Source organism: Xiphophorus hellerii, chromosome 18 (assembly GCF_003331165.1).
Source record: "Xiphophorus hellerii strain 12219 chromosome 18, Xiphophorus_hellerii-4.1, whole genome shotgun sequence".
Classification (NCBI taxonomy): Eukaryota; Metazoa; Chordata; class Actinopteri; order Cyprinodontiformes; family Poeciliidae; genus Xiphophorus; species Xiphophorus hellerii.
The window spans coordinates 8,141,661-8,154,625 of NC_045689.1; the positions used below are offsets into that span (position 1 = coordinate 8,141,661).

At 37.5% G+C, this 12,965-nt stretch overlaps 1 protein-coding gene across 1 annotated transcript; it reads left to right on the top strand.

Moving 5' to 3' along the window:
- The first annotated feature begins 5,719 nt into the window (after positions 1-5,719).
- LOC116707679 (lysophosphatidic acid receptor 6) lies at positions 5,720-8,097 on the top strand. The gene has a single exon (XM_032545110.1). It carries the CDS (start codon positions 6,454-6,456, stop codon positions 7,507-7,509), a length of 1,056 nt encoding a protein of 351 aa, XP_032401001.1. The 5' UTR covers positions 5,720-6,453; the 3' UTR covers positions 7,510-8,097.
- The last annotated feature ends 4,868 nt before the right edge of the window (positions 8,098-12,965 follow it).

The window sequence follows — 12,965 nt, forward strand, 5'->3', positions numbered from 1 at the left end:
GCCACAAGATCTGAGCATTTTAAAGCAAAATTCAGATTTGAATCTGTGGTTTAGACTCAAATTGTAGATACAAAAATAACAAACTTTTGAGTAAGACTTGTTCTTCTGGGGCTGAACAGCCTTTATCTAATCTAAATAGAGGTAAAAATATATTTCTAAGAACATATCATTTGCATGATATGATTAATGTCCTTGAACCTCCACAGTCCTCTTTAGCTACCTTAGGGTACACAATTAACCTGTTGATGTGGTAATATCAACAGGTTTTCTGTAATGTTTCTTACAAAAGTAGCTAACTGAGAAGGATGTGCACCTTTCCTGTTAAAGATGGCACTTCAATTTATCAACCAGGGACATTTTAGTGGAAACTAATGATTAATAAACACCCTGTTCATGTGCATCTCAGCATAGCAATAATTGCCACATGGATGGCTCTCAAATTGAACTTAAGCAATTTCAAGGCACGTTTTAGACATTCTTTCACTGTTAAGATATTGCAAAATGTGAGTCCTTTAAAAAAAACAAAAAAACTAATTATAAAAGCACTTCCTGTAACCTCTTTTCAACCTTCTTTCCCCTTCGCTGAGTAGCACCTTAGTCTTTATTTTCGGATCTACAGCACACTTTGAAATATGATGTCCGTTGAGACTATAAAACAAAGTTTTTGTAAAATGCACATATTGTACATGGCTTCCTCGTAATCTTGCAAATATTCAACTCAGAGTCTCTAAAGTATATTTAATGTAGTGAATGAACGGACACTAGAAGTAACAGCTGTAAACTACGTCAACAAGAAGACACTGACTGTTTCAAAATAAAAGCTCTTCCGGTTTGGATCATTCTGAAATTCGACATTAGCTTTTGAGAACCTATTCATAGTTGGGTTCTTTGAACTTGTATCCAAATTGTGTTATTATTGCATTGAGTACTATACCTTGCTTATCTATTAATCAAAAACAATTAAGACTTTACAATATATTACTGTGTTAAATTAGGCTTAAAGCTGCAATTCTGTGTTTTAGGTAAACTAGATAAAATCTCATCCAGTTTCAGTTAGAAAATTTACTCATATTTGAAAAAAAGAGACTTGGTCAAATTAAAGCCATTGAATTGACTAAGAACTCCTCTTTATGAGACCATTTGTCTAACTGCTGGAGGTCGACCTAAACTGTGTCATCATTTGGACAATGATCAGAAACAAAGCAGCTGCAGAGGAATCAATGTGCTGTTGTGTCTCGGTTAAAGTCCAGGCCTCCATGAGACACTTATGACATATCTGAGCATAAGCGAATGTTTGAGCTTCATTGACAATCACTGACTGATCAGCAATTACTGTTTTTTCTGATTTGTTCTGAGGAAGGTTGTGTTATCAGCAGAATCTACTGCCGTAAAATGAGGTGGCAAGACCGCGGTGTCTGCCAATAGCTGAATAACAGATTTTCTACCACACTGCAACAGGAAATGCTGCTCTAGAACCTGTGTTTATCTCTTCAGGGCTTCTGTTGTAAATTTTTTCTCAACACTCTAGTGTGACAAGCAGTGGAAGTATCAACATCTGACAAAGCATACGAATGTATGAAAAAATTTTACGTTTTCACACTGATTACCAATTGAATGTAGGTCTGGATTATGACAATTTGTCTTGCAACAAGTCAGTGTGCAAGTTGCCATCTGAGTATTAGAGTTTTTGTTTTGCTTGTTAGTGAGTGCAACTAGATGAATCTGGCTGTAGTGGAAAGTTGTTTTAGCAGTTGGTATGACGAGAAAAGTGCGATGTAGTGTAAATTTAGTAATTTACCATGATCATGTTCTCTAATAAATGCTCTTCTGTTGTGGCTTTAAGTTACAGTTGTGTCATACTTTTGTATCATAGAGCGTTTCTGATAAAGAATTATTTAAAAAATGAAAACCATATTTCATTTTCTTGAAAACTTACGATTTCTGTTAGTCTAGAAGTCGCATCATATCACTGGAAGTTTGTGGTCGCGATGTGGCAAAACATGTTCGCAAAGCAGTGGTGTTTGTGCATTACATTGCTGGTACTTTTACTTAAAAAAACAACAATGTGAACATTTCCTTTTCTGCTTTCACATCTAACATTGTTAACTTTTCTAATGTGTGCGTCATCAAATTGTGTGTAACCCTGCTGAGCCACTCAGGTTTTTTCCTGTTGCAGCTAATTTTTTTGCAGATTTGAACAGCGACTTGTCGCCCCTGAGGTCATCACGTTTGTAACCTCCGTCTGACCACAGTTGTGACGACTCCTCATGATCATCACACCGCCACATCTTGACTTGACTCTCAGCCTTGGGGCTTTGTGAGGTGGAGGTGGGGCAGAGGAGGTTGTCTGACAGCTTCCTGCCATTGTGAGAGATTTAACAACCCAAAGATTTCACACCCTTTGTTTTTGTTTAGAAACCACATAGCTGCATGTGAAGAGCTTATTTTTTATGTTCTGGATGGAAGTGTTTTGCATGTAAAAGACAATGGCACAGAACATTTCGCTGTAAGGCCTTCATGGTGTTTATTTTGCAGCAGATTGACAAAGAAGGGCTTTCGGGCCATAAAACACAACATGTCCGTTTGTGTCTTTGATAGTCTGGGAGATTTTCCTTCATTTGTTTGACTGTTGTTGTTAACCATGAAGTCATGTTTGTATTAGACATGATTCTAATCTCTAGAGTGGGCAAAAATATTACTGTAACCAACAACACACAGTTGAAGTTATCCTAAAATTGCAACATTCCATTCAATTAGAGGAAATCTACAGTGCAGAAACACAAAATCTTACCAAGTATTTTTGATCTAGTTTCTAGTGCAAATATATTGGTATGCTTGAAACAAGAGAAAACTAACAAACAACTTTTCAGCAAGATATAGGAGCTTGTTTTGAGTCAATAATTTTTTAACATTGACAAAGAAGTGATAGTTATAAGTGCATTATCATCAATTATAATATTTTGTTTCACTGGCAGACCATTAATGTTACTTTTTCACCAGTATTAAGAAATTATTTCTTGCTGAAAAGTTACTTGTTATTTCTCTTATTTCAGGTAAACTAAGGTATTAGCACTAGAAACTACATCAAATATGCTTGGTAAGATTTTGTGATTTTGCAGTGCACATTCAGATTTCTAGTTTTCAGTCTCTAACTCAGAAAAGGGGGGAAACTGAGAATCTGAGAGTTCTTTCAGAATAACTCTCCTCTTTTAAGCGCTGCTTAATGAACAGCTGAGTCTTTACCAGCTGCCAAGAAGGCTTTCTACTAAAGGAAACCTTGAATGCAACATTTGAAATGTGTTTTAAAAAGCTGTGTGCAGGCACTACTACACTGAACAGAGAAGGCCTTCTGCTTCTCTTTCTGTCCCATTCCTAATGTTCCCACGAAAACAGAAAGCTGTTCTCCTTTGGCAGAGCTCCGGCCCACACAGGCCGTAAAAACGACCCCCATCGGACCTGCGGAGGCAGTCACCTCAGGCACTTCCAGTGTTGCCAGAGACCTTCTGACACTTCATTGACCCTCCGTCCTTATCTGGGGTTTAACTGATTCCATCAGCTTCTGTCACGCTGCACAGCCTGCGCACTACGTATGTTGACATTACTGGAAGAAAGGACTGAGATATCATATGCAAAAGTAGATTTGCGTCAGAGTAGAAACACAGAGTCAGTAGGGCTCATAAAAACCTTTAAAAACCTAAGAAATAAGCTATCTTTAAAGTTTTGATACTAGATCACTATCTAAACCTATGTATCCTGCATTTTGCAACATTCCAGGATGATTTGTCATATAACTGAAACAGGAAATACCAAAAATAAATTACATGTAGAACAGGAACAAGGGAAGAAGGCAGAACAGGACTGACATGGAAAAAGTTGTTTATTACAACAAGGAACTGAACAGCAACAGTTAAACAAAAACAACCAGGAACTACATGGTGGCTGTGAAAAATGAACACACCTCTGTTAAAAATTCAGGTATGGGATGTAAAACCCCTCAAACTATCATCCTTCTACATCTTGACAATAGTTTACCGGTTCTACTTGGGAAAAGGCTTCGGAATCTACCAGACATCACTTGGTTCAAGTGACCTAAAAGATTTTCTACTAAATTTTGATATGGACTCCAACTAGGCCATTGCAAAATGATAAATTTGGTCTCATTAAGCCATTGTTGTATTGAGTTGGATAAATACTTTGACTCATTGTGATACAGAATAATTAAATACCTCTATATGTAAAGCTATCAAACAGAAACCAGCATGTTTGGATCAAAACTGACTGGTTTTTCATCCGCATTGTTAAATACTTAAATTCTACATAAAGAAGAGGAATCCCAAAGCATAATGCTACCACTGCCTTGTTTTATTGTGAGTATAGAGTTGTGGCGTGCTATTTGTTTACAAGGAATCCCGTTTGGGATTAGGGTCAAAAGTTCAGGTTTGGTTTGATCGAACTATGGCACATCATCCTAGGCATTTCTGGAAAATTTTCTACAGATCTGGATGTTTCTCTTGGAAGAAAAATGTTCTGTCTTTCATTCCCACTTCTTAGTCTATATGTATGGAAAATACTGAAGATTTTTGTTGCGTTCTCACAAGCATTTTTTGTTTTTGAGCAGCTCCCTCTGTTTTTGAGATCCTCCCTGACCAGTTTCAGCCATTTCTCTCACCTTTTTTTAAGAAATGTTGATCACATCTAATATTTCAACAGTTGTTAATTTTTGGTGTGGGAATTTTTGTCAGCCACTGTGCATGACTCTCCAGTCTCTAGGCAAAAATTAAGTGTAATGATTCAAGCTTTTCAAATAGACCTGAATAGGAAAAGCTTTGACCATTACATATTCATACAAGATTAGAAAACATACAACGAAAGCAACAAAACTGCAATCTAAATGTATAAAAACAAGTATCAAAATTTCTGTAGCTGATGAAAAAATATAAATGCACAGTACTTAAACTTACTTTCAGGGAAGAATTTTTTTTTGCTTACAATGTCGATGGATGCACCTCTTGCTCAATGGGATTTGATCATGTTGTGATGATACTTTTCAATAAAATCTAACACGGAGCAACATATTCTGCCCAAATCAGTCATTTGTGAAAGATTGGGGAGAAGAAACACACGTAAAATTACGTTTGTACATACCACAAACCATAAAGGGGAAACAACAAGCATGTGTTCAGATGAGACCAAAGTGCAAATTTTTGTCTTTCAAATCAAAATCTTACTTTGCACAAAACCTATTAGACTACGAAAGACTTGAGACTTGAGCGTCCAGTAGGACAGTGACCCTAAACATACCACCAAATCATTTTCATTCTTCATGCAGTGTAACTGAGCTGGAGCTGGGTCTCTTGAGGGGTAAAGAAGGTGGCAAAAGATAAGTGCATAAAGTATTGGAGCTGACTACAAATTTCATTTAAGAATATGCAGAAAACTAAGATGCATTTTCTTCACACTACTTTGAAGTGCTACTTTGTGTTCTGTCCCAGCTTGTGGTTATGATGTCACAACATGGTAAAAAGTTCAAGGGGTTTGAATGTTTAACCAAGGTACTGTCCATAAATGAGAAGCACTTCAGTAAATTCCCCCTGAGTGCAGTGTTGTTCTTTGCTGCTCATGACTGATTCTTTAACTGACAGACAAAGGGTGTAGGAGGAGCCGCATGGGAGGAGTGTGGGAGGGACTTAGAACAACTGCTTACTCTCTTCCACTAAAAAGTACAAAAACTGTCTGATACCGGCACAAAGGAGAAGTGGAAATCCTGAGTGAGATGAGAGAAAGCCTGTGACGCTCCTCAGAGGAAGAGCTCGAGACACAAGGCTTATTAAGAGGAAGAAGAAGAGGAAAGAGGGAACAGATCATCAAGTCAGAATAATAAAGACATTCGTCTTACTACAAATCCAGAGAGCAAGAAGATTCAGGCAAACTTCAGTTTGCTGGAAGGAAAGATGTTGCTACATGGTCCGGACTCTGTGAGGCATGGACTACTTGTGACACTTTTGGTCCTTTGGAGGTGAAACAATCCAAAACACATCTCTGAGTTTGGACAAAGGGACAAAATCTATTCATGAGGACAGCCTTCTGAAAATTTTGAATGAGGATAACCCAACACCTTATGCCAATAATGGACCATACGAGTGAGAAGGATTTTTGTTTGACTCATTTAACTGAGTGAGTAAAAGGGAGTCTGTATCTGGTGGGCTGCAGCCTGGTGAAGGGAGCCCAAGCAGGGGGAGGGGAAGAATCACCAGCCTGGATCTCTGTCCTCTGGGAGGAATCTTTTCAGTGTTCATCAATCTCCAAAAGTAAGTACACCAAGAGAGGAAAGATAATCAAATCTACATTTCCCCAACCAGAAGAACTATCACTGCTGATGGCTTGACGGTGCCTTCTTGTTTTCGACTGCTCTGGTTTTTGCTTCTCACTCATGGACAGTTACTTTGTCTCATAATGAATAACACTACAAGCCTGCTGGACAATTTGAACTGCAGCAAGAATGACATGTTCAAATACCCCCTGTACAGCACAGTGTTCAGCATCGTGTTTGTGGTCGGACTCATCACCAATGTGGTGGCCCTTTACATTTTCACATGCTCTCTGAAAATGAGGAACGAGACCACCACATACATGATGAACCTGGTGGTGTCCGACTTGCTGTTTGTCTTCACACTGCCTCTGAGGGTCTTCTACTTCATCAACAAGAACTGGCCCTTCGGGGGAATTTTCTGCCAGATCTCCGTCTCGCTCTTCTACACCAACATGTACGGCAGCATGCTCTTTCTCACGTGCATCAGCGTGGACCGTTTCCTGGCCATTGTGCACCCCTTTCGCTCGAGGATGCTCAGGACCAAACGCAACGCCAAGATAGTGTGCGCTGCCGTGTGGGTACTGGTACTTTCGGGGAGCCTCCCCACTGGGTTTCTGCTAAATAGTACCACACAGGACACTCATGGGAACACTTTCTGCTTTGAGAACTTTTCATCCAAAACATGGAAATCCCACCTGTCTAAAGTGGTGATCTTCATAGAGACAGTTGGTTTCCTCATTCCTCTTCTACTCAACGTTTGTTGCTCCATCATGGTGTTACAGACGCTGCGGCGCCCACAGACCGTCAGTCGTGGGGGAAAGGTGAACAAAACCAAGATCCTGCGGATGATAATCGTGCACTTGTGCATTTTTTGCTTTTGCTTCATCCCCTATAACATCAACTTGGTGTTTTATGCTCTGGTCCGCACCAAAACCATAAAGGGATGCTTTACTGAGTCGGTGGTTCGAACAATCTATCCGATAGCTCTTTGCATCGCTGTGTCCAACTGTTGCTTCGATCCTATTGTGTACTACTTCACCTCAGAGACAATCCAGAACTCCTTCAAGAGGAAGTCTCAGGCCACCCGTTCGTTTGACGTCAAGTTCTCCGAGGCCATGCAGTCTGAGAGCAGCCCCAGTTTTCAATGGAGCATAAAGAATCTGAAAGCTAAGGTCTTCCACAACGAGTCTTCTGTATGAAAATTCTCAATTACTTTTCTTAGGAGAGTTTTTCCTATTTTGGACTTCATCTCAGGGCAAATTCTTTAAACTATGGATTTAACAACCTCTGCTTTGCAGTATTACCACTTGACCCTGCTCTCACATGTGAGGATTTGTTACGACTACTTACACATTTCTGTTTCCTATGGATTATACTGTAATTGTGTTTAACACAGTTACTCAGCCCATGATGCATTAGGGGAATATGATCACCGAACTGCAACACAGTTTTGATATTAACATATTAATGTACCTGTATAGCTGTATATATGTATGATATATTGTGGTGCTAACTTTAGAATGTTATCTGTTAAGTTAACAAAGAGCTAAGCTATATGTACAGGGCTTTTTGTATGTTTGGTATTAAAAGTCATTCTGTAATTCACTTTTGTAAATTTGTAATTTTTTGTAAATGTGAATTACAGAATGAAAAGGCAGCCTTGATGTTGTTCCGGGAACATTTCATTGTAGTCTTATGAATGCACTGACAGACTTCCTCATACTGCACTCACTCTATTGTCATGAATAAAAGCCATGTGCTGCCTCATGCAAAAAACAAAACAAAACTGCATTTTGAAACTTTTTCTTTTAAATTTGAAAAAAGAGTTTTACTGTCATTTATCAATTTATTAACAGGAACTTTTAGAATTATAACTTGGTCACATTTTTTTGAAATACTGGTCCCATTGTAATACTGTTTCTAATTTTTAACTAATTAGTGGGAAGCTTGCAGTACTTTAAGCCAATAAAAGAGTGAGCTTGCATAACTTAACACCAAATGCCCAAATTCTGAGACATCTAAATCTTTAACTAAGTTGTTTTTTTTATTGCTCTTTGATTAAATCATATCTCTATTTTCTGTCTTTTGTGGAAGACCTAAATATTAAAGTGCATTCTCACTCCATTTAAACTGCACTTTTATAAATGAAACAGAACAAAAAGTATGTGCATAGTTTGTGATACAATTCATTGGTCAGAACATACTTAGTTTTTAGTATATTTCTGCAATGTACTGCAGTCTGAAGGTGTATAAACTATATTGTTTTGGTAAAGAAAATACTATGAGTGTATGACCACAATGTGTCAATTGCGACATAAGGAGATTGAGAAATTCAAGGGGTGCTTAAAATAATAGTTGGTAAGCATTCAAGTTACAATTTATTTCAAACTGCTCAATTTGAAATGATCACAATAAAATAAAACATAAAAAGGGATTCATTTAAAAAAAAAAAGAAGCCTTGAACATCATACATCAAATACTTGCTGAAAATTATTTAATGGTAATAAACACTGGTGTGAGAATGTATGTGTAATTTACTCCGCATTCATCAAAAATATTTACGGTGTTTGTTAGGGGAATTCTTATAACTAAAAGAAATAAATATAAGATTTTTAATTATTTTCTCTTAATATGCGCCACAGAGTTAAGAGCTAAGAATCTCTTTTCTTTATCCTGCATGATGTAAAGAAGTGAAACCTATGAGTTCTCCCTTGGAGAAGTCACTTCTCCAAGGGACTTCTCTATGGCTAACTAGAACAAGAGATGCATACGTAATTGTTGCTCACTGACATTTACATTTTTTTTTTTAGGTCATCGACACGTGAATTCACATCTGTGGTGCTGAGACCACATCCTCTTAGTAAAAACATTTTTAGCATGTTTTGCTAAAAATGATGAGAGAAAGGATTGAAGCACTGTGGCATCTGTTTCTTTTAAACCTACACTGGAGTTTCATTTTATCTCCTGTAACACTTTGTCTTCCCTTCCCTCACAAGGACATAGTTTTTGTTTTTGGGTAACGAGTCTGTAGGCTTCCACCAAACTGGTTCAATTTGTACAGGCCAGCAATCAATCAGGAAGACTTTGACTTTCAAAAGGGGATAAAATAGAGGTGTAATAATTAAAAAAATATGTTCAACTAGAGAGAAATTGCTGAAATAAGAAGAAATACACTGTTTTCTATGTTTTTGTTAAATATTGGTTGAGCAAAAACATTTGGTTGAGCTTTTTAACAATACGGGTAAAAGTTTATATAATAGAAACTGATTGCATTTAGACTGAACCAGTTAGACACCCCAAGCATAAGCAAACCATGTAGGATACAGGATTTTTCATACAGGAAGTATACATCATAAAAACTTTACATTATAGTTAGGTCTGCTAAAAATGGTTACTACTGTAAATAATGAACTAAGCAAAATTTTATGTATTTAGACCCATAAAATAAACCTATATTTTCTGTAGGACATGTACTGTTATCAGTTAAAATTTATTTTATCAGACATTTAGTTTTTAAAAATAATCTTTTTTTTTTTTTTTTACATTTTATTTCTTGTAACCATTTCAAAAGAAGAAGTTTGAATTATTTGACGAAGAAGTACTTTGTTAAAGAGGTGAAGGTCTCAGACCTATATTTACAAAAAAAAAAAAAAAAAAAAAACACTATATGCTTGGCTTGATAGGATTTTACTGATATTATTTCAAGTTTGTAAAGAACAATTATAAAAGGTAAATTTAAGATTATTGTTACTATATATTTCTGATTTAAAAGTATGGTCAAATGTGATAGATGTCATGATAAAGTTTTCATGCAGTTTAATAGCTACTGTATGTCAACAGCCATGATTGAAATATAAAAAAAAATTCTCTCTAGATCTCAGTTTTCTGATGCAATTTAGGATTTTTTTGCACTTCCATGCAAAGTCTGGCTTTCTGTGCAGTTGCTTATACATATTTTTACAGAAGAGCTGACTTGACTGTAAAAACTTGTCCATAAACACAAATGAGGAACTGAGTATCATTCAGTGACAAAAGTTACACGTTTGCTGTTGCATGCGTGAGTGCTATGAAATGTTTTGGACTTTAGTTCATTGACACGTTGTGCTGAAAGCAAACACTTTCAGCACAACCCTTTGCACGCTTTAGGGATGACAGTCATTCACAGGCTACATGTGACTCAAACCCACTGTTGTGCATAAAAATAAGCCAATAATAACCACATTTACCTCACAGAAAAATATGGTTATGTTTGGGTTCAGTACTGTGAACCCAAAAAGACAGATACTGATGTGATTTATTTTAAGACTAAAAGAAAAACAATAACTGTAAGTCAGGAAGAACCACTGAAGCAGAGCATGCGAGTGGAAATCTCAAACTAAAATCTTGCAGAATTAGTTCCCGTTGTCACAGGAAACAATGTGCTGTGAAGTCAAAGCACCAGGAAACTACTAACAGAACCACATGCTGCTAAAACCTTATTGACAATTCTTAAAGGCCAGCCAGCGATGCTGTATTTATACCTGGACCAAAATTCAACACAGTCAAGGACACTGTTCTGAAAACAAACTGCTTCCTGGCTAAGAGCTAACATCATCCCTGGTAAGGGCCAAACGTCTGGTTCTGTGTTTACAGTATACAATCTGATCACCAGGCAGGTGTTAATGACTGTTAACGTCGCTGCACAGAATAAAGGCAGGAACAAGAGCGGATAAACAAAGGAAATCACAACTCCAAACCACTTTAGATAAATGATATAAACCTTTTCACTCACTCAGCACCAAGAGAGACGATACAAAGTGATATCCGTCTTAATAGTTCAGATTTACTGATTTGGTGAGGCAAACATTGAGGTACTGTTCATGTTAGAGGCAGAGACCTGCATGTTCTGTGCATTCACAGCTGGTATGTTATCAATTTGACTTTTCCTTCCCAACAGGCTGCAGGATGAGAAAACACAGGCAAGGTGCAGGTTGTTGTCACATATACATTCTGTTCTTTATTTTGTTGGGTGTGTGGACCAGCAGCTTTGAATGATAAATCTCAGTGGATTTGGCCTATAATACATATACAATATGCGTATTCAATTTTCTTGATATTTCAATTGTCTAGAAAGGTGAAAGTAGCTTTAATATGAGTAATTATATCTTGAATAGAAATTCACTAATCAGATTCTACAAACAATTTAGTGTCTGACAGACCAATATATATTTTAAGTTATTCCATTTTACTTTGTGATAAAGCAGACTATTATTAGGAAATTAAAACTTAAAACTTTGGCAAGTCTGGTTAATTCAAGTTTACAGTCTTTTATACAACCCTAAAAAATAGTCTTTGTTTGGCTGATCAACTATTAATATAATACCAGAAGCAAAGTCACACTGTGTGTATGCGAGAGCAGTCAGCGTTACACAGCTTTGAAGTGGAAAAGAGCACTACTATTATACCAGAGCAAACAAAACAGATTAGAGTCGACATTGCAAACTGTCTTCAGCTTCTTAGAGCAATGTGATTAATAAGCACAATTAGCACAGAGTTGTTAAAGCAACCTCTTATCACTAACTTGGGATATTTTCACTGATAGTAAAATGATTGGATTGGATTTTGAGTTTCTGGTCACCCAGTCACCAATCAGTGCTGGTCTAAAGCAGAATCTACTGATTTATCTTTTTAGTTCTTTAAACTATATTTCCCGCAACACAAGATCACTAATCTAATGTTTATGCCGTCAGCGGTGACATCACAGCACCATGTCATTCTTGAAGTGTTCTTGATCAAGACTGCTTGATCAAGCTTTTGGGTCCACATCACCTTGTGATAAATCTGACATGTTTCTCCTCTGATCCTCCTGATGAGCTCTTTGAAGCACTGTCAGACTATATCAGTAGTGATTTCTGCTGGAAATCTGACACCAGGAAAGGCAGTTTGGGTTGGGTCAGTTGAGGTTGGTGGAGAGGTTATTGTCCTCAGACTCAATCCACAGCTTAGGCCACATGACAGGGGGGAGCACCAGTTTGCCCAGTGGATTTGGGGGAAGGGGCCCACTGCATTAGATGATCAGCTATTTTCCTTTCCACACACGGAAAATTAGGCAGGAAATGGCTGTTATTACCCTGACATGGCTAGTGCCTATTTGGATATCTGCACTGTTTTCTTGTAATTACAATAAACATGCCATATACTTCTGTTCCATCATTTTCGTAGAAAGCATCGGCTTTTATAGCAGTTAGTCACATTCTGTTGCGTTGTTGGGATGGTGGGGGGCCTATTATTCAATACAAGGCTCGTTTTCCTGGCAAAGATAATGCAATAAAACCAAAAAACCTGCCTTCAGCTATCAGGATGTGGTTAATAAGCAGAAAAGGGAAATCTTGCTGTGTTGACACAACAACATCCTGGCTCAATGTAAAACCAGATGCAGCGACCATTAACAAGCTGCAGGATAGAATGAGACCAGATAGTTTTGCCAAATAACGAAGCAGCACAGTCGCATGTAATCAGTTTAACTCCCCATCGTCTCCACCATAAACATCTCTTCTCAATCCTCTGGAGCAGTTATGTGACCAGTTTAGCTCTTTGTTGCTCAAAAGGAATGAAACAGGGACTGTGTCTGGCATGTTTATAAAACACTCCCTAATCTGGGAGAACATGGTGTTTA

Coding starts and splice junctions, on each gene's coding strand:
- LOC116707679 (XM_032545110.1), top strand. CDS start 6,454: ATGAATAACACTACAAGCCTGCTGGACAATTTGAACTGCAGCAAGAAT.